Source organism: Ochotona princeps, chromosome 27 (assembly GCF_030435755.1).
Source record: "Ochotona princeps isolate mOchPri1 chromosome 27, mOchPri1.hap1, whole genome shotgun sequence".
Taxonomy (NCBI): Eukaryota; Metazoa; Chordata; class Mammalia; order Lagomorpha; family Ochotonidae; genus Ochotona; species Ochotona princeps.
Genome location: NC_080858.1, coordinates 22,730,358 through 22,752,040, shown reverse-complemented (window position 1 = coordinate 22,752,040; position 21,683 = coordinate 22,730,358). Strand labels below are relative to the sequence as shown.

The 21,683-nt window shown below is 46.6% G+C and overlaps 2 protein-coding genes and 2 pseudogenes across 2 annotated transcripts; all 4 read right to left on the bottom strand.

The window, feature by feature from the left end:
- Positions 1-2,806: 2,806 nt before the first annotated feature.
- On the bottom strand, positions 2,807-3,711 carry LOC101535403 (short coiled-coil protein B-like; annotated as a pseudogene).
- A 142-nt stretch (positions 3,712-3,853) lies between these two features.
- On the bottom strand, positions 3,854-12,834 carry LOC101520639 (C->U-editing enzyme APOBEC-1-like). Its single transcript, XM_058656073.1, has 5 exons — positions 12,801-12,834; positions 8,672-8,699; positions 6,324-6,718; positions 5,093-5,211; positions 3,854-4,050 (listed from the first exon to the last, which is right to left on the bottom strand). Exons 1-5 carry the CDS (start codon positions 12,814-12,816, stop codon positions 3,907-3,909), a joined length of 702 nt encoding a protein of 233 aa, XP_058512056.1. The 5' UTR covers positions 12,817-12,834; the 3' UTR covers positions 3,854-3,906.
- A 3,010-nt stretch (positions 12,835-15,844) lies between these two features.
- Positions 15,845-16,248, bottom strand: LOC101535149 (short coiled-coil protein-like; annotated as a pseudogene).
- Positions 16,249-16,268: 20 nt separating this feature from the next.
- On the bottom strand, positions 16,269-19,041 carry APOBEC1 (apolipoprotein B mRNA editing enzyme catalytic subunit 1). Its single transcript, XM_004596421.2, has 3 exons — positions 18,624-19,041; positions 17,393-17,511; positions 16,269-16,454 (listed from the first exon to the last, which is right to left on the bottom strand). The coding sequence occupies exons 1-3, from the start codon at positions 19,039-19,041 to the stop codon at positions 16,305-16,307; spliced, it is 687 nt and encodes a 228-aa protein (XP_004596478.2). The 3' UTR covers positions 16,269-16,304.
- Positions 19,042-21,683: the final 2,642 nt, after the last annotated feature.

Here is a 21,683-nt window from a genome sequence, read left to right as displayed (position 1 = left end):
GGATTTCCGCAGACAAGGCCTCTGTTCTTGCAGGTAAGTGAGGGGGCTGAGACCAGGTGGTTCGGAGGAAGGAGACTGGATGACCTTTCTGGGTCAGACTGAAGCGCCCACTCGTGGGAGACCTGAGCTGGGCTAGTTAGCATCTGCCACCACTGACTACCACCCACGAGCACACACGGAAGCTAAGGCTGGGGGCCTACCCAGCAGGGCTAGATCACAGCGAGTGTTGGAACAGGGGATGGGTAGCATCAGGTTGGGTCATGACACTAACCAGCACAAGAGAGAACAAGCAGATTGTGGGAGATATATGGGCTCAATTTTTAGAACTGCAATTTTGCCCACTGGTTTGCCTAAGACCTGGGGTGGTGACGGGCAGAACTAGGCATGATCATGGAACCTCTCAACACTCATGGGTACTGGGGTTGGAAGCAGGCCACACTGGTTCAGGCTACTGTGCCCACAGGCACACACAAGAATAGGGTGTGGGGCGGGCTGTGTTGCAACATCCACCAACATACACAAAGGCTGAGGCAGAGGGGACAGACTGTGCCAGGTAAGGGTCCAGCACTCACTGGCACACACTGAGACTGGGAGTGGGTTTGGTTGGGAAACTTGGGAAACTCCCCTGGTGGGTTGTAGCTTCTGCTGTTGAGCATGTGAGTCAGGCCTGGGTGTGGGTCAGGCCAAGCAAGGCTGCTCCACTTGCTGGAAAGTTGTGGGTTGGTTCTGGAGGGGGTGGACTGGGCAATGCCATAACAAACTGTAGCACCCTGACATGTGCAGGAGCCAGGATGGACTACAGGCTGTGCTAGGCTAAATTATAACACCTTCTCGTTTGCATGAAATTCAGGGATGGAAACATACTGGGGAGGGCTAGGCTGTAGTCTGCCCAACATCCAGGCCTGGACCATGTGCTCATCAGTGGTAGCTATAACCTAATAGGGGAGTTTCTCAGGTTCTGCAGCTCAGTCCATTCCCAGACCCAGATCTCATGCATGCCAGCAGGTGCTTGACCCTTACTGGGTATGGCCTACCCCATCTGTCCTGGCCTTTGTAAGAGCTGGTGTGGCCCAGCCCACCCGCACCCTGTTTTTAGGTGTTCCTGAGGGTGCTGCAGCCTGGACCTGTCCACCTGTTCCCAGCCGCAGTACCCGTGTCAGTGAGTTCCATGGTATGCCTAGCTCAGTCAATCACTATCCCAACTCAAGCTAACCAGCAGGACTTATACTTCCAGAGGGTTGGGCCCACATATCCCCCACAGAATCCACCCTGATCTGGTTCTCTTGTGTGCTGGTTCCTGTCATGGCTCAATCTAATGTGACCCATCCCCTGATTTGACACTCATTGTCAGGTACTGGGAACTGTCCCTGATAGACAGGCTCCCAGCCCTAGCCTTCATGTGGGCTGGCATGTGGTGGTCAGCCATGTTGCATGCTAACGTTAAGCCCAATCCAGGACTCCCATGTGGGCTGATGCATCAATCTGACCCATAAAGATCTTCAGGTCTCTCCGCTGCAAACCACCATGTCTCCGTTCCCTTGCTTACCTGCAAGTACAGTTGCCTTGTCCTTGGATGTCCCTCAGGATTTCCCTCACTTATCACGTACAGTGGCATTACTCATGGATGTCCTTATGGAATAATTCCACAACCCCAAGACCCCAGAGCTCCCCGTGGGGGTGCTGGAGAGCCAACCAGTGCCAGTTGGTGCTCTGGCCGACCACAAGCCCAGGACCCTTCCCGTGCCCAGCAGCCGTGAATAGGCAGCTGTGATCCCCAGCAGGAAGCCTGACCTGGCATGGGTTCCTCCAGCACAGCCACATGGCTGGGGGATCCAGACACCCACCCACTGCTTAGACTTACATGGACTTCACCTAAAATAAAAATTACCAGTATTTTTACTATTGTTTTTAGCAACAAAACTTTAAGGTAATGTGGGACATGGTCAAAGATAACACAATCCCTGGTATTGCTGTTTGTGCAAATTTCTAGACTCCTTTTTTTCACCAAAACAACTTTTTATTAAACAGCAAAGCAGAACTTGAACACAATCTAAATATGTGTCAATTATAGATCACCAAAGGGATGCACAATGTTTGCAGTACAACTGTCATGCAGCTAATTCTTCATTCATGAAAACTTGTTGCAACACAGATTATTCCATCATTGAAAGTAGCAGGATCTGATAATCATAAGCTATATACATTGGTCTCTTGTCCCAGAACATTTTATTACTTCTGACATTGATTATTCCCTTACCAAACTACAAACTAAATTTTAAAAAATTGTTAAAGGATGATGAACTCTGAAAACCAAGGTAAGCTTACAAAATCTGGGGGTACAAGCGGGGTGAAACATTGAGCAAGGTCATCAAACAGTCCATGTGTAAAACGCCCCAGTGTGTTCATGATTCTGCTACTGATACACTCAGGGAAATTGGCACTTGACCTGCTGGGAATTACAAACAAACCTCAAAACCAAACTCTGTGTAACTGTTTCCTTCCAGTGGTAGGTGGTGTGAGGTGAAACAATCCATCTTCATAGACACGCCCCAAACCTCTACTCCGTAACACAAATAACACACGTCTGGAGTGAAACCTGCTGAAGTTGTTTTACTACTGTTTACCTAGTAGTTCTATATCCTATTTATTTTTCTCAAGATTTTCTATTTCTAAACACAGATGTGACTAGAACTCTTATCTTTAAGGATACCAAGTAGATTCTCTTGTACAAAAGCGATTTTTATACTTTTGGCAATTCACTTTTTTTTTTTTTTAAGGTGCAGAACATTTTTGGGGGGGGTTGGCAATTCACTTTCAAGCAAAAATCCTTTTTCTTTTTTACAGCTTGCATCTGATTTTGATTCATTCAAGAGAAACCAGCAATGCTCTCTTTTCTACTAAATATCACAAACGGCAAACCCCAGCTGAGAAAACAGTGTGTTTTGGTTAGGTGTCAACTGTTATAACTCACAGTGTTATCACAGAAGACTAATAATTAATAAAACTTTTTGTAAATGTGAAACTTTTCTTTGGGGAAAGAAATGGGAAGAAAAAGGCAAGTGGAGAAGAGGCACCATTATAGATAAAGACATAAAGCTGTGTACTCAAGACATGATTTGGTCACTTTCTCACAACATGGCGCATCTTTCTTGGGTCTCTTACCAAGCCTATAATACAAGACAGCATTAAGCCTACATAGGAAGGTAAATTCAATAAAACATTCAACTTCAAGTGTCATAAATCTATGCAATTCAAGTTATAAAGTCTCTACAATACATTCACACTTTTCATAGGCTAATACACAACATGTAGAATCTTAAGCAGATAATTATGTCTAAATCTGACATTATCTTCATAAACATTCAGTGAAGCCATGAAAACAAGCACTGTAAGTTTTGGAGTCTATTGATGTTTTATAAAAAAATCAGCAATGCCATGAAACAGAAGGGATATTAATCCCTTAATTTGTTTTGCTTCTTGTATCCATTGTTTGAAATATACTAGCAGCTGACAAGAGGTCTTCTAACTGTTGTCCAAGAAGAACATGGTTTTTGATTGTAGCTTCAGATTTTCTTCCTTAACTGCATCCACTCTTGCAGAGAGATCTTCAAGTGGTGGTGTGTTGGACATGTGACACTTGATTAATAAGCCATGATTTTCCTCCAGTTCCACCTGATTTTCAACATCAACTCTGTCCATGTCAACATTCATTTTCTAGATAACAAACTTTGGGGCCTGGATGCCAAAACTTGATGAGTGTCCTTCCATTTGCTGTGCAGGAAAGGGAGGGATCAAAAGCATGCCTCAGGCCAGGAGATCGGACCAACTGATGAGCAGCTCCAATTTCTAGATTCTTCAGTACGTAGCTTGTTCTTGAAACAGTGTGAACAGAAAGAATCATTCTATTCATCTCCAAGTAGGATAAAAAGCTGTTAATAGTCCTAGAGCTAAAAGGTAGAATGCTTCATAATGGCAATTTTGAAGAGTAAGGTTGAAAAATGCAAGCTGATTTTGATGACTCTTTGAAATCTTTAAACAGGATGGGAGATTCTAGAAAAAAAACACAGAATTATACTTAATCCTTACAATGAATATGTTAAAACCAAAATTATTGCAATGAACATTTTGAAATATCATTTCAGCTGGCGTTTGGTTCAAGAATTATGACATGCCACATCTCATACTGCAGGCCTTGGGTTGGAGTCCCAGCTCTGCTCCAAGTGCATCAGACAGAGCAGTGAAGATGCCAGCTGTCACTCCTGTAGAAAGCCTGTTGAACTGGCTGTGCCACAAGGCCAGCTTTGTGGTGCAGGAGGTTAGCCGCCTCCTGCGGTGCCAGCATCCCATAGGGGCACCAGCTCAGTTATGGCTGTTCTGGTTCTGATCCTGCTCCCTGCTCAAGAGCCTGGGAAAGCAGTGAGAGATAGCCCGAGTCCTTAGCCTGCACTCACATGGGAGACCCAGAGGGAATTCCAGACTCCTGTCTCCAGTCTGGCCCAGCAGAAGATGGCCTAAGTCCTTGGGCTCCTGCACCCATGTGGGAGACCTGGGTGACATTCCAGGCTCCCAGATTCAACCTGGTCTAGGCTCCCAGCTTCAACCTGGTCTGTTCCTTACATCACAGCCATTAGGGGAAAGAACCAGTGAGTGGAACATTCTCTCTCTCTCTTTCCAACTTCCATCCACTCCCATTGAAATCTTCCTTTCAACATGTAAGTAGATATTTTTAAAAAATATTAAATAAAAATGTCAACTGGAAGACCAATGTCAAGAGGCATCCAAAGGAGACATCTACATTTTTTTATTGAGATGAAATAGACAAATATGGAAAGAAGAACCATTTAAAATTATGTAAGACCAGTAGGTAGTACAGTAACACTAATGAAAAAGTAGAAAAGTAGAATTTACATTAGAAAAACAATAATAAAATGTAGAGCCTTATGCGCCTGAGAGCATTTCCCCTCTCACTTACTCACCTTCATTCCTAAGAAGAATGAATTAGTAAAATAGTTCAATCTCAATATAAATGGCAAAGAGATAGTGAGGAGAGAAGCTTGAACAACACACTTCATTGTGTATCAGAGTAACTTACTAGAATTGTACTCTGGAGTTCCAGGGCATACATCATCATGGGTTCAGGTGTGTACCTTGGACAGCAAGCTTCTTCCCCTGGTGGGTAGTTGACGAATTGCTCCCAGCAGTAACGGTACTCTAAGGAAAAAGAATTTTTGTTCATTCAGCAAAAAACATTGGTGAATTACTGGAATAGAACCCAACTTTAAAGTACAAAGATATGTCAAAAGGATCATGGGCTGTAAAATGAAAGATAAACTTATTTGGGTGCAAATCAATTTGAAATCTAGACACAAGAAGGGTCTTCATTTAAACTTTCTGGAGAAAAATGATGCATAAGTTTCAATTTGATCCAAGAAACTGAAATGATCCTGTAATTCCATTGTTCCACAAAACCTTTTTTTAACAGTTCATTCCTTTATTTTCATCTACTTGAAAGGCAGAGCAACACAGAAACAGAACAACAAATTCTCTTCCATCTGCTGATTCCCTCCCCAAATACCTAGAACGGTCATGGTTGGGCCAGGCCACAGCCAGGAACCTGGCACTCCATCCAGGTCTCCCTTGGGATGGCAGGGATCTGAACACCTGAGCCACCACCCTCTGCCTTGCAGGATGCATTAACAAGAGGCTGGGTTGCAAGCAGAGGAGCCATACTCACCTCCTGCTCCCTAGCACGTTCCCTAGCAAACCTTTTAACGTCTTCTTGTACACTCTATGTAATGGTTTTGACCTATTTGCTGTGGATGATAAATCAGACTCCCTAAATCCATCCAGGTGGAGATGCCCGAGAGCCCTGGTAATATGAATCGAGAAAGAAACCAGCACTGCAGACCAACAGGTTAAGACACCACCTGCAGTGCTAGCAACACATATAAGCCCTAGTTCAAGTCCCAACTATTCCATTTAACCAACTCCCTGTTAACGAATCTGGGAAAGCAGTAGAAGATGGCTCAGATACTTGGGTCTATGGTGCTTTGCTCAGACCTGGTATTGCAGCTGTTTCAGGAATCAGTTCACAGATGGAAAAGTCTTTCTATGTGTGTTCATGTGTGTGTATGTTATCTGTCATTCAGCCTTCAAATAAATAAAAATAACAAAATAAATCCTTATGAAAGGAGTGGAGAAATAAGCTGTGTTTTGGGGACATTCCTTCCTACTTTGGACTTCCATTTCTGAGATTTCCAGTCCACCATATGCCGTCTCCTCACCAGGAAGCACATACACCATGACCGCATTGTTGACGTTACCTGCCATGCTCATGATCTTGATCGTGACACCACTCGCGACCAGATCTCGGAGTCCTTGCCGGTTCTGGGGATCCGTGTGATAAAAGAGCCGGGCTGCATTAATAACCAGTGTCACCCTTGGGTGTTGACTTAGAAATTCCTTAATGACCTTGGCACATTCCCAGCAGGGACTCCAGGACAAGAACCAGGTGATGCAGCAGTTGGTGGATGGGCGGATGCGTCTTTCAGAAATGTGCTTCTCTATAAAATTAACCTCTGCGTGCTGGGTGGTGTTTCTGTTGGCGTTTCGCCAGATCTTGCCGCTTGTCCACCGGAGTTCATAAAGCAGGTAGGTCTCTTTACGGAGGGCTCTGGGCTCAAAGGATTCCACAAAGTCCCAGGGTTCGATTCTCCTCCTGTAATGTATGAGTATCCTCATGCGGCCTTGCCTTCTTCAGAAGGAGCTGAGACATCGTGTCTCGTTCCCCTCTGCCCTGAGACACCTCGGACACATGACATCTTAGGAAGCCTTTGTTTCTAAGCCATGTCTCCAGGGTCCCTGGGGAGGTCTATGTGAATGATCAGTTTCTTTTACAGGAGTAATGAAAATATTTTTCTTCTCCACTCCTGCTCTCTGGCGACTACACTCTGTAGCTTTGTATTTCAGGCTTCTTATTTTCTAACTTGTCTATCTTGCCTTGGAGATACTGTTCTCTAATTGTTACCATCACAGTCCTTCAGTGCATTTTCTCAAGTGTGGAAGCTTAAATTTGCTACAAGCTTCTGTAGTTAATGCCTGAGAAAACGGGGGCAGGTCGTTGACCTAGTGCTTAAGAAGCCCACCATGAGGGCCCAGCACGATATTATAGTGGTTAAAGTCCTTACCTTGAACATGCTGGGATCCTATGCTGGTTCTAATCCCAGTGCCCCCACTCCAATCCAGCTCCCAGCCTGTGGCCTGGGGATACAGTCGAGGACGGCCCAAAGCCTTGGGACCCTGTTCCTGCATGGGAGACCCGGACGAAGCTTCTGGCTTCAGATTGGATCAGCTCCAGCCACTGTGGCCACTTGGGGAGTGAACCATCGGATGAAAGATCTGCCTTTCCAGTAAAAGTAAATAAATCTTAAAAAAAAGAGCCCCCCCCCCCCATGTAAGGTCCACTGTGGGGCTGCATTGGGTTGAGCTGTGACCTGTGACACCATTTCCCATGTGGGCATCAGGTTATATTCCGGACTGCTCCAATTCTGATGCTGCTTCCTGCTAATGGAACTTGGGAAGTAGTGGAAGATGGCCACTGCCACCCACACACAGACCTGGAAGAAGCTTATAACTTCTGGATTCAGCCTTGGCCGGCACTAGCTGTTGTGGCCAAATGGGTCATGAACCAGCAGGTGAAATCACTCACTATTTCTCTGTCTATTCGTCTCTCTTTGTGAAACTCTGCCTTTCAAAATTTATCAGTAAGTATTTAAAAATTAACACAAAAGCGAAAGATGCTCACTTCCCTGATTAGATTGGGTTTGGTCCCAAGCTCTGGCTCCTGCCTCCAGCTTCCTGCCAGTGCAAAACTTGGGAGGCAGTAGCTCACGGCTCAAGCAGTTGCGTCTCTGTCACTCACATACAAGACCTGGATTCAGTTCCTAACTCTTGGCTCTGGCAGGCTCCATGCCAGCCATTGTGGGCATGTATGGGGAGAGACCCAGCAGAGGGGGCTCTCCCTATTTCTCTGTCTCATAATAAAAGCATGAAAAATCAGTGATTTGTTCTCCAGATTCTTCTATATTAGAATCCTGTATACTCAACTGTCACAGAAAGCAGCCCCAGTTATTCTCAATGTCCTCATTACACTTCATTCGGCATGTCTGAAAGGCATGACTTCAGGGAAACTCAAGGATGTGCTCAAGGGTTCCTTCACAGTATAGAGGAGGTATAACCTTAATATAGCCCTAGTGTCTCCACTCATTCTCATGGGTATCACACTCAGTTATGACATAGACCAGACCTGCCACCCTCATGTGATAATACATTCCTTGACGTGATCTTCTGGGGATAGGAAGCCCTGAAAATGCCCAGATAGTACATCAGAGGAAGATGAAATCAGAGTAACAAAATGGTTCCCCGGATTTTTCACTCAAAGTTACGAAAATGCGTGATTATTTAAGTGAGACGAGAAACAGACAATAGCTGGGAGGCAAGTTAGAATGCAAGACAGTGCTTAATAACAGAGAATGAAATTGGAAAAGGTAAAATTAAGAAAGAATGAGAAACCAAAGGAAGGAGACACATCAAAGACTATCATCCTACAGCTTGTCCACACCCACCAATTCAGGATGGAATGAAGTTGGCACCAGGAGAGTGTCATTCTTACCCCAAAGTGGCATCCATGTGTGAAGGACCTGTTGAACAAAAAATGATATGTCAAATGACACCCAACTACAATTTATTTGCAAAGAACAAGATGCTCAATAGCTACCAATCTGCCAATCGCAACAGAAAATGGTTAGACCATTGTCTCATAGATTAATTGTATTCGATCAGCTCATTGCAGTGAAGAAAATTTATGTTAAAACCTATGTGTTCACAGGTTCAATTCCAGGCCCAACCTGGCAGTCTACTGGCTAAATCCTAGCTTTGCATGCACCAGGATCCTGTATGGACGCTGGTTTGTACTCTGTTCTATTTCCCATCCAGCTCCCTGCTTGTGGCCTGGGAAAGCAGTCGAGGACGGCCCAAGGCCTTGGAACCCTACACCCACATGACAGACCCAGAAAAAGCTCCTGGACCCCGCCTTTGGATTGGATCAGCTCTGGCCAGTTACTTGGAAAGTGAACCAACAATGGAAGACCTTTCTCTGTCTCTCCTTCTGTCTATATATCTGACTTTCCCAAAACATTAGTTAAACATAAGAAAAGAAAACCGGGCCTGGCGGCGTGGTGGCCTAGCAGCTAAAGTCCTCACCTTCAACGCGCCAGGATCCCATATGGGTGCCGGTTCTAATCCCAGCAGCTCCAGTTCCCATCCAGCTCCCTGCTTGTGGCCTGGGAAAGCAGTCAAGGACGGCCCAATGCATTGGGACCCTGCACCCGCGTGGGAGACCTGGAAGAAGTTCCAGGTTCCCGGCTTCGGATCGGTGCACACCAGCCGTTGCGGCTCACTTTGGGAGTGAATCATCGGACGGAAGATCTTCCTCTCTGTATATCTGACTTTGTAATAAAATAAATAAATCTTTAAAAAAAGAAAAAAAGATAAGCAACAAAAACATGTCCGTGATGTACAGAAAAGCCACTCCCAGAGCCTGGGAAACCTCAGTTTGCATGAGGAGGGAGAGAAAGTACAGGTATTTCTATTTTTCCCATGATAAGCAGGAGTAGAGAACTTACTAATTCTAGACACTCCTCTAACTTTGAAAATAGAAAACAAAAATCCCCCTAACTTCAGAGTGTTTACTCTTAAGGGGGAGAAAGACAATCAAATGAAACAATAAGTAGGCACTATGAGATCAGCACCGACAAAGCTATGAGAAGTACTGTAGGGGTAAGAGAGACGGGGGTACTCCACTGCAGATGGTCATTGGGAAGGAGTCTTGGAGAAACACTAGGAGCCAGCACCATGATGTAGCAAGCTAAGCTTCTGCCCACAGCACCAGCAACCCCTTCCAGAGCCGGTTCATGTCCCAGCTCCCCAACTTCCAATCCAGCTCTTTGATGGTTGGGGAGCTAAGGAAATGCCCCTATTGGGCTGCAGTTCCCAGTAGAGTGAAACAGCTGGAATGAAGGTTGGGAAACTGAGCTGGACATGAGTTTAGCATCCCTCACCTTGGATGCGCATGCCAGATTGGGCTAGGCTCCAGCACCCACTGGTGCTCACAAGAGCCTGGATAGTGTAGGACATGCTGGGCTAGGTCTCTGTACTCGCTGCACCACAAGACAGCTGGATCTAGATGTCCATCTGGCATGGCTGGAGTATAGCACCCAAAAAGAAGAGCCAGAATGCGTATGGGCTGGCCAGGCAAAGTGCTGTTCATGAAAGGACAGGAGGTGGGCCAAGTAAGGCTGGGTCAAGCACACACTGGTGTACGCAAGACCTGGGAGGAGCTTAGTGAACTCCTCTGTCAGGATGCAGTGCCTCTAGGTGAGTGCCAAAACCAATTATGGAGAGGCCCAGATGAGGCCAGAATACAGTAACTGCTGGCATATGTCGGGGTCAGGTATGGGTGCAGGACAGGTTGGAACAGTTCACGGCAACCACTGGCAGATGTGAGAACCAGGATGGGTGCAGGACAGGCTGGGTTGGGCCACAACAACAGCCAGTTCATATTAAAGCTGAATCTGGCGGGTAGCTGGACTGGTCTGGGCTGCAGCACCTGTCAGCATGAGCTGGAACTGGGGCCAGACAAGGCCAAGCTAGTGTGTAGCACCTGCTGGTGGATGTCAAAGTGAGGCAAGACATGCCAGTCTGGGCCCCAGCCCCCTCCAGCACACGAAAGACCTAGGACTCGGGACAAGCCCAGCAGAAGAGTTGTGAGGGCTCCCCTGCTAGGCCACTGTTCTCACTGGGGAATGTGAGAGCTGGGACTGTAGGCAGACCAGGATGGGCAGTTATAGCACCTCTTAACACCGCTTGCATGTGAGCTGTGTTAGGGGAGAGCCAGGCTGGGCTAAGCAACCATATCACCTAGTGCAGGCATGAGTCAGAGTAAATGTGGGGTGGGCAGGCTTTGCCTCAGCATCAGCTGGCAATTGCTGGGACTGGGAGCAAGTCCTGTCATACTAGACTGTAGAACCATCTGGAAAGTGCAAGATCCACGGATGGGAGTGGACCTAGTAGAGAAAACCATGGGCACCTTTCTCATGGGCTGCAACTCACACTGGTGAGCAATATATAACCAGGTCTGGGGCAGGCCTAGATAAGCTAGACAGGTGTTGGCACGCACCAACATGAATGTGGGCTGGATAGTGGGATTGGTGGGGTTCAGCTGGGCACCAATGCCCATTGATGTGTATGAGAGCTGAATGGATTGTGGGATAGACTGGACCAGTCTGCTGCGTATACTGGCATGAACAAGAATCAAGCCCGGGAGCAGGTCTAGTAGGGGTGATTGGGGTCTCTCTGATTAACTACAGTTCCCACTGGTGTACATGAGGGCTGAGTGTGTGATGGACACGGTTGGTCTGGGCTGCAGCATCCATTGGTTTGCCTAAGAGATAAGGACAGAGACAGAACTGACCAAAAGAATGCAATCACCAGTGTGTGTACAGGTCAATGTGGGTGATGGCCTGAGCTGAATCCCTCACTGGGTAGCACACACAGGAATCAGGTTGGGGTCACCTCTGGTGAGGTTTCTTTGGGCAAGTTCTTAACTGCATCACTGGACTCAGAACTCCAACCACAGATAATATCACAAGATCTGAGGTCTCATCATGTGTCAAAACTGGGTCTGCTCTGCTGCTGAGCCTGTGTAGTGAATGACATTCCCAGATGCTCATGGGGGACATGACAACTGGCTTATTGAAGCCTGAGGAGGACCCGGGCTAGTATCTGGACAAATCGAAACTCTAAGGTGGACTATGTCAGCCAATGGACCTTGGAAGGATCTCCTCAACCTTGAAGTAATGAAATCAACAGCACCTCAGAACTACCAAACCACTTATGCAGTATCCTCAGAACATGCTCTGCATGGCAGACCCTGGCATGCCATCAGATGGTCTGCCCCCATGTCTGGGTACTGACGCAGTTGAGTTGCTAGCAGCGGCTCTCTCTCCTTCTTGTCCCACTTTTCTCAGATACAGAAAGAAAAAAGGAGATTGCAGGCAATTTTCTCATTCACTTTCTCCTTTTCTTTGACCCGCCCCAACCTAATGGGAGGTCAATATGGACATACATCCCTCTCAACTATGCAAACATCATCAAAAATGCAATGAATTTATGATTTAAAACAAAAATCAATACAGGGAGAACAAGTGAGAGCTGGTTCACTTGCCAGGTAGACACAATGATCAGAGATGAGCTGATCCTAAGACAGGAGCCAGGAGCTTCCTCCAGGTCTCCCATGCAGGTGCAGGGTCCCAAGGTTTTGGGCCATCTTCCACTGCTTTCCTAAGCCACAGGCAGGGAACTGGATGGGAAGCAGGGCTACAGAGACACAAGCTGGTACCCATATGGGATCCCGGTGCATGCAAAGCGAGGACTTTAGCCACAAGACCACGAGTCTACCACAAGGCACATTCACTTAAATTTTAACTGTTGTGTTTTTATTTATTTTGGCATGATAAGCATTCAGGTAGTCAACATTATTCACAAATATGAATATTTTGCTATCCTCATACAGTTTGCTTAATACCATTATAGTTAATACTGATTAATCACAGAAAAGTTGAGAAATGCCGAAAATGCCCGAGCATAAGCAGAGCATGCATACACACACACACACACACACACACACACACACACACGGAGTTCTATAACACCAAACCTGCCAGGTCCCAGATTAACTTTACCTTTCTCTGAAGCCATTCTGTGTGTCTGGGCTCCTTCTTAGAGTGCTGTGGTAGTGACGGCTCCTTCTGGGTCTCCTATGCGTATGGAATTTGGGCCTGGAAACAATATTTTTTATTGTTTTCCCAGACACATTAGCAGGCTAGTGGATCAGAAGTGGAGCAAGCCAGGACTCGAAATGCTGCCGTTCTAGGATGCTGGCACAGCAGTCAGCAGCTTCACCCACAACAAACGCAGTACTGGCCCCTCTTGCTTCCTTTAAGTACCTATGAAGGCAAGGGTGACTAACTATCCTTCCTAATCACATAAGAAGCACAAAGTGAGAGGAAACGAAACTGAAAGTGTTCAGCGTCATCAACTGAAAGCTTCTGCTCTTGTAACCAGAAAGGAAGCACAAAAGTGAGCAGAAATGAAACCAAATATTTGCACTGTAACCTGCCAAGCCTTCAGCACTTACTTCCACTCATTTTGCCCTTTGCCCCCAAGCCCCTGTTTGAAATGGGAGGGGCGCTGTGCCTGGAACTGTGAGTCAGGGAGTTGCCACATAGCTGTTTTGTGCTCTCTCTTCCTCCTAGAAGCCTCAGATAAGGACATGGCCAAGTTACTCCTCCACTTTTTTTTTACTCTTCCTTGAAAGAAGTAAATGCTCTGCTTCCCTTCTCCGTTGATCCTCTGTTGTCTGAACTTTGGATGACGTTCCAGTCATAAATTCATAAGGCTCAACAGGCACTTCCGATTTGAGGTCACCCTCTCAAGACCCAACTCTCCCTTTAGGGTCTCAAAGCTAGAGCCCCAGAACTCTGACCTCAAAGCCTCCTGAGCCACACACATGGACTTAGCATGAAATGTAAGTCGGGGCCACCACAGGATCAAGAGGTGTTGGGCAGTGGCAGAGGAGCGTTTTAAAGAAACAGCAGAGGGCCCGGCGGCGTGGCCTAGCGGCTAAAGTCCTCGTCTTGAACGCCCCGGGATCCCATATGGGCGCCGGTTCCAATCCCGGCAGCTCCACTTCCCATCCAGCTCCCTGCTTGTGGCCTGGGAAAGTATTGAGGATGGCCCAAAGCTTTGGGACCCTGCACCCGCGTGGGAGACCCAGAAGAGGTTCCTGGTTCCCGGCTTCAGATCTGCGCACACCGGCCATTGCGGCTCACTTGGGGAGTGAATCATCGGACGGAAGATCTTCCTCTCTGTCTCTCCTCCTCTCTGTATATCTGACTTTGTAATAAAATAAATAAATCTTTAAAAAAAAAAAGAAAAAAAAGGAAACAGCAGAAATCCAGCATCATAATAAAGATCCTTCAGAGATGGGGTTTTTCCCATGAAAGTCAAGTACAGAATATTATGCAAGGTGGTAAATTTTACAGAGGCAGGTGTCTTGTTTTGCTTGCAGCTCCTGGTGTTGGAGGCTCCCAGGACAACCTGGATGGACCCTATTCACACAGCTGCTGGAGGTGGTGTTCACATGGGCAAACCCTTGAGGCAGCAGAGGGCATCTCAAGGCAAGAGGGAGCATGTGTGTGCTTACAGCTGTCTGATCTCTTATAAAACTGTCAAGGTTTAATCATTGAAGCTGCCCCCTAATGAAACAAGCCAATCAGGTCACTTCCCAAAGGGCCCACCTCCAGACATTAAAGTTGGATTCAGCCCCCACCCTCGTAGTTGCTGCGGCCGACATCTCCTAGACGCTATCATGGGAAAATTCCACTGTCTCGCCTGCGTGCTGGTCACAAGGATGCTTGAGTGACTCCCAGAATTGTTTGCTCGGTTAGCAGTGCAAACTTTCAGGAATTGAGTGTGTTGGGACAGAGATAAACCACATGAGGCTGGCTCATGACACTACCCAGCATGAATAAAAGTGTCTGGGAGCAGATTCTGAGGGGCATAGGTAGGCTCCCCCTGAGGGACTGCCATACCAGCTGGTTTGCTTGAGATTTTGGAGTGGTGATGGGCTGCGCTAGGCAAGACAAATTGAATACATCAACACTCATGGGCACTGGGATTGGGAACAGGCTGGGCTGGACCAGGCTGTAGCACCCACAGGAGCACCCAAGAAAAAGGCATGTGGAGGGCCAGGCTGTAACATCCATCAGCACACACAAAGGCCAAAACAAATGGGGCAGGCTCTGACAGGTAAGGGCCTAGCACCCTCTGGCATGTGTGAGATCTGGGTCTGGGAGCTGGCCTGATGGGGGAACTTGGTCTGGGAGTGGCCCTGGTGGGCCATAGCTCCCACTGGTGTGTATGTGAGTAGGCATGGTGTTAGTCATGCTTGGCAGAGCTGCTGCACTTGTCATTGGGTGTATAGTGGCGATGGGAGGGCAGATAGGAAAGACCAGACCAAAAATAGAACACTGGCATGTGTAGGCTAGGCTATCACACCTGCTGATTGGAATGAAAGCCAGGGATGGGGGATGGGGGTAAGCTGGGAAAGACTAGGTGAGAGCTGGGTTTAAGAGTGGGTCAGGCCAGGCCAGGCTTCAGTATCTGATGGCAAAGACCAAACCAGGTGATGGATTATGCCAGGCAGGGTCAGAGAAATAACTGGCATACACAAGACATGTGGCTGGGAGCAGATTTGGTCAGGTGGCTAAACAGATGTGTTAGCTGGGCTGTGGTTCCTACTAGTTAGTGAGAGCTGTAATAGGGGCAGCAAACTAGGCTGGACATGACTGCAATATCCCTCGGCCTGGTGTGCACTAAGTCTGGGGTGTGCTAGCCTGGGCTGTTTTCCAGTGCCTGTTGGTGCTCATGAGAGCCAGGGTGGGCGTAGGATGGGCTGGGCTGGGTCTCTGGACCCACTGAGCCATGTGAGAGCTGATCTGCAGAGAGGCCAGGCATGACTATAGCTCCCAACAGTAAGAGCCAGAATGGTGTGTGCTAACCAGGCAAGGATGCTATTCATGCCAGGAGAGGAACATGTAGAATCTTAAGCAGATAATTATGTCTAAATCTGACATTATTTTCATAAACATTCAGTGAAGCCATGAATACAAATACTGTACATTTTGTAATTTATCAAATTTTTACAGAAAAATGATTCAGTAGCAATGCCATGAAACAGAAGGGATATTAATCCCTTAATTTGTTTTGCTTCTTGTATCCATTGTTTGAAATATACTAGCAGCTGACAAGAGGTCTTCTAACTGTTGTCCAAGAAGAACATGGTTTTTGATTGTAGCTTCAGATTTTCTTCCTTAACTGCATCCACTCTTGCAGAGAGATCTTCAAGTGTGTGTAGATCTTGTGACCCTTGATTAATAAGCCATGATTTTCCTCCAGTTCCACCTGATTTTCAACATCAACTCTGTCCATGTCAACATTCACTGTCTTGGATAACAAACTTTGGGGCCTTGATGCCAAATCCTTGGTGAATGTCCTTGTGTTGGAGGTGCTGGGAAGACTTAACCAACTGATCCCAGCAACTTCAATTTCCAGATTCTTAAGAGCATGCGCCTGCAATCAGTGCTTTCTTCTTGAAACAGTGTGAACAGAAAGAATCATTCTATTCATCTCCAAATCACAAAAGGCCGTACCAGTCCTAGAGTTAAAAGGAAGTCAGGTGGAATCCTTTGGTAATGGCAATTTTGAAGAGTAAGGTTGAAAAATGCAAGCAGATTTTGATGACTCTTTGAAATCTTTAAACAGGGTGGGAGATTCTAGAAAAAAAAAACACAGAATTATACTTAATCCTTACAATGAATATGTTAAAACCAAAATTATTGCAATGAACATTTTGAAATGTTATTTCAGCTGGCGTTTGGTTCAAGAATTATGACATGCCGGGCCCGGCACAGTGGCCTAGCGGCTAAAGTCCTCGTCTTGAACGCCCCGGGATCCCATATGGGCGCCAGTTCTAATCCCGGCAGCTCCACTTCCCATCCAGCTCCCTGCTTGTGGCCTGGGAAAGCAGTTGAGGATGGCCCAATGCATTGGGACCCTGCACCCGTGTGGGAGACCCGGAAGAGGTTCCAGATTCCCGGCTTCGGATCGGCGCGCATCGGCCCGTTGCGGCTCACTTGGGGAGTGAAACATCGGATGGAAGATCTTCCTCTCTGTCTCTCCTCCTCTGTGTATATCTGGCTGTAATAAAACGAATAAATCTTTAAAAAAAAAAAAAAGAAAAAAAAGAAGAATGAATTAGTAGGGCCCGGCGGCGTGGCCTAGCGGCTAAAGTCCTCGCCTTGAACGCCCCGGGATCCCATATGGGCGCCTGTTCTAATCCCGGCAGCTCCAATTCCCATCCAGCTCCCTGCTTGTGGCCTGGGAAAGCAGTTGAGGACGGCCCAATGCATTGGGACCCTGCACCCGCATGGGAGACCTGGAAGAGGTTCCTGGTTCCCGGCATCGGATCGGCGCACACCAGCCGTTGTGGCTCACTTTGGGAGTGAATCATCGGACGGAAGATCTTCCTCTCTGTCTCTCCTCCTCTCTGTATATCTGACTTTCCAATAAAATAAAATAAATCTTTAAAAAAAAAAAGAATGAATTAGTAAAATAGCTAAATCTAAAATAAGCAGCAAAGAGATGATGAGAAGAAAAGTTTGAAAAAGCACACTTCCTTTTACATCAGATATTTGTCCTCTAGAGAACTTACTAGAATTATGCACAGGAGTTCCAGGGCATACATCATCATGGGTTCAGGTGTGTACCTTGGACAGCAAGCTTCTTCCCCTGGTGGGTAGTTGACGAATTGCTCCCAGCAGTAACGGTACTCTAAGGAAAAAGAATTTTTGTTCATTCAGCAAAAAACAATGGTGAATTACTGGAATAGAACCCAACTTTAAAGTACAAAGATATGTCAAAAGGATCATGGGCTGTAAAATGAAAGATAAACTTATTTGGGTGCAAATCAATTTGAAATCTAGACACAAGAAGGGTCTTCATTTAAACTTTCTGGAGAAAAATGATGCATAAGTTTCAATTTGATCCAAGAAACTGAAATGACCCTGTAATTCCATTGTTCCACAAAACCTTTTTTTAACAGTTCATTCCTTTATTTTCATCTACTTGAAAGGCAGAGCAACACAGAAACAGAACAACAAATTCTCTTCCATCTGCTGATTCCCTCCCCAAATACCTAGAACGGTCATGGTTGGGCCAGGCCACAGCCAGGAACCTGGCACTCCATCCAGGTCTCCCTTGGGATGGCAGGGATCTGAACACCTGAGCCACCACCCTCTGCCTTGCAGGATGCATTAACAAGAGGCTGGGTTGCAAGCAGAGGAGCCATACTCACCTCCTGCTCCCTAGCACGTTCCCTAGCAAACCTTTTAACGTCTTCTTGTACACTCTATGTAATGGTTTTGACCTATTTGCTGTGGATGATAAATCAGACTCCCTAAATCCATCCAGGTGGAGATGCCCGAGAGCCCTGGTAATATGAATCGAGAAAGAAACCAGCACTGCAGACCAACAGGTTAAGACACCACCTGCAGTGCTAGCAACACATATAAGCCCTAGTTCAAGTCCCAACTATTCCATTTAACCAACTCCCTGTTAACGAATCTGGGAAAGCAGTAGAAGATGGCTCAGATACTTGGGTCTATGGTGCTTTGCTCAGACCTGGTATTGCAGCTGTTTCAGGAATCAGTTCACAGATGGAAAAGTCTTTCTATGTGTGTTCATGTGTGTGTATGTTATCTGTCATTCAGCCTTCAAATAAATAAAAATAACAAAATAAATCCTTATGAAAGGAGTGGAGAAATAAGCTGTGTTTTGGGGACATTCCTTCCTACTTTGGACTTCCATTTCTGAGATTTCCAGTCCACCATATGCCGTCTCCTCACCAGGAAGCACATACACCATGACCGCATTGTTGACGTTACCTGCCATGCTCATGATCTTGATCGTGACACCACTCGCGACCAGATCTCGGAGTCCTTGCCGGTTCTGGGGATCCGTGTGATAAAAGAGCCGGGCTGCATTAATAACCAGTGTCACCCTTGGGTGTTGACTTAGAAATTCCTTAATGACCTTGGCACATTCCCAGCAGGGACTCCAGGACAAGAACCAGGTGATGCAGCAGTTGGTGGATGGGCGGATGCGTCTTTCAGAAATGTGCTTCTCTATAAAATTAACCTCTGCGTGCTGGGTGGTGTTTCTGTTGGCGTTTCGCCAGATCTTGCCGCTTGTCCACCGGAGTTCATAAAGCAGGTAGGTCTCTTTACGGAGGGCTCTGGGCTCAAAGGATTCCACAAAGTCCCAGGGTTCGATTCTCCTCCTGTAATGTATGAGTATCCTCATGCGGCCTTGCCTTCTTCAGAAGGAGCTGAGACATCGTGTCTCGTTCCCCTCTGCCCTGAGACACCTCGGACACATGACATCTTACGGGAGCTCTGTGTGAATGATCACTTTCTTTTTTTCTTTTCTTTTAAAGATTTATTTCAATTGGACAGTCAGATATACAGAGAGGAGGAGAGACACAGAGGAAGATCATCTATCCGATGATTCACTTCCCAGGCGGCTGTAAAGGCTGGAGCTCAGTCAATCCGAAGCCAGGAGCCCTAAGCGTCTTTCAGGTCTCCCAGGCGGGTGCAGCATCCCAAGTTTTGGGACCATTCTCAACTGCTTTCCCGGGCCACAAGCTGGTAACTGGTCAGAAGTGGGGCTACCAGGATTAAAACCGGTGCCCACAGGGGCTCCAGGACGTGCGAGGCAAGGACTTTAGCCACCAGCCTATCGCTCATGGCCCAAATGATCAGTTCCTTTTACATGTGTTGAAGGTTTCATTCCCCACTCATGCTCTCTGGTGACTACACTCCAACTTTGTGTTTTATCTTTTTATTTTCTAACTCGTCTGTGGAGGTACCAAGCTCTTTACTTTATCTTTGCATCTTCAGTCCATTTTCTCAAGTGTGGAAGCTAAAATTTGCTACAAGCTGCTGTAGTTAAAGTCCGAGAAAACAGGGGCAGGCAATTGACCTAGTGCTTAAGAAGCCCACTGTGCAAGGTCCACTGTGGGGTTGCATTGGGTTGAGCTGTGACCTGTGACACCATTTCCCATGTGGGCACCAGGTTATATTCCGGACTGCTCCAATTCTGATGCTGCTTCCTGCTAATGGAACTTGGGAAGTAGTGGAAGATGGCCACTGCCACCCACACACAGACCTGGAAGAAGCTTATAACTTCTGGATTCAGCCTTGGCCGGCACTAGCTGTTGTGGCCAAATGGGTCATGAACCAGCAGGTGAAATCACTCACTATTTCTCTGTCTATTCGTCTCTCTTTGTGAAACTCTGCCTTTCAAAATTTATCAGTAAGTATTTAAAAATTAACACAAAAGCGAAAGATGCTCACTTCCCTGATTAGATTGGGTTTGGTCCCAAGCTCTGGCTCCTGCCTCCAGCTTCCTGCCAGTGCAAAACTTGGGAGGCAGTAGCTCACGGCTCAAGCAGTTGCGTCTCTGTCACTCACATACAAGACCTGGATTCAGTTCCTAACTCTTGGCTCTGGCAGGCTCCATGCCAGCCATTGTGGGCATGTATGGGGAGAGACCCAGCAGAGGGGGCTCTCCCTATTTCTCTGTCTCATAAACAAATAACAAAAAGAATGAAAAATCAGAGCCCGGCATGATAGCCTAGTGGCTAAAGTCCTCGCCTTAAAAGCACTGGAATCCCATATGGGTGCCAGTTGTAATCCCAGCAGCCCTGCTTCCCAGCCAGCTGCCTGCTTGTGGCCTGGGAAGCTCTCGAGGACGGCCCAAAGCCTTGGGACCATAAACCTGCCTGGGAGACCTGAAAGAAGCTCAGGGCTCCTGGCTTCGGATGGACTCAGCTCCAGCATGGCAGCCACTTCGGGAATGAATCATCGGATGGAAGATCTGCCTTTCTGTCTCTCCTCCTCTCTGTATATCTGCCTTTCCAATAAAAATAAGTAAATCTTTTTTTTAAAAAACTGTCCTAAAGGCCTCATTGTACTTAATTCTGCATGTCTGAAAGACATGACTTCAGGGAAACTCAAGGATGTGCTCAAGGATTCCTTTAGAGTATAGAGACAGTATAAGTTTATATAGCCCTAGTGTCTGCACTCATATTCGTGGGTATTACATCAGATATGATTCAGACCAGCCCTGCCACCCCTCATGTGACAATACATTCCTTGACATGATCTTCTGGGGATAGGAAGCCTGGAAAATGCCCAGATGTACAACAGAGGAAGATGAAATTGGAGTAACTAAACGGTTCCCTGACTTCTCACTCAACGCTATAAAAATACATGACTTAACGGAACAAGAAACAGACAAGATCTGAGAGGCAAGTTGGCGCTTAACCAAAAGATGCAACAGCGAACATACAGGAAATAGTAAAAGAGAATGAAATTGGAATAGGCAAAAGTAAGAAGGAATGTTAAACCGAAAAAAGAAGCCACACCACAGACTTTCATCCTCCAGCCTCTAAATCCCCGTCAATTCAGGACGGATTGTGCTGGAAGCATCGGAGTGCCCTGCTTACCTCAGTGTTTCGTCACTGTGTGAAGGACCTGTTGACCAAAACGTGATATGTCAAATAACACCCAAATACAAATGTATTTACTGAAAAAAAATAAAAGATGTTCAATAGCTTCAAACCTGCAATCACAATAGAAAACGGAGTTAGAAGGTTGTCTCATATTAATTGTATTTGATTAGTTTGTTACAATAAAGAAAAGCTATGCTAAAACTTTTTTTTTTTTTAAGAGATTCAATTCCTGGCCTTGCACAGTAGCTTAGTGGCTAAAATCCTTGCCTTGTTTGCACCAGGATCTCCTATGGGAGTAATCCTGCTGCTCCACTTCCCATCCAGCTCCCTGCCTGTGGCCTGGGAAAGCAGTCGAGGACGGCCCAAAGCCTTGGGATCCTGCACCTGCGTGGGGGACCCAGAAGCGACTCCTGGCTCCGCTCCGGTCATT

Excerpts from the sequence above, each read along its gene's own strand:
- APOBEC1 (XM_004596421.2), bottom strand. The coding sequence starts at position 19,041 with ATGAGGATACTCATACATTACAGGAGGAGAATCGAACCCTGGGACTTT. Across the intron at positions 17,512-18,623 it reads CAAGATCATGAGCATGGCAG|AGTACCGTTACTGCTGGGAG; the intron begins GTAACGTCAACA and ends CTTTTTCCTTAG. Across the intron at positions 16,455-17,392 it reads AACTCCTGTGCATAATTCTA|AATCTCCCACCCTGTTTAAA; the intron begins GTAAGTTCTCTA and ends TTTTTTTTCTAG.
- LOC101520639 (XM_058656073.1), bottom strand. Across the intron at positions 6,719-8,671 it reads CACATGGATGCCACTTTGGG|GAGGAGAATCGAACCCTGGG; the intron begins GTAAGAATGACA and ends CATACATTACAG. Across the intron at positions 4,051-5,092 it reads AACTCCAGAGTACAATTCTA|AATCTCCCATCCTGTTTAAA; the intron begins GTAAGTTACTCT and ends TTTTTTTTCTAG.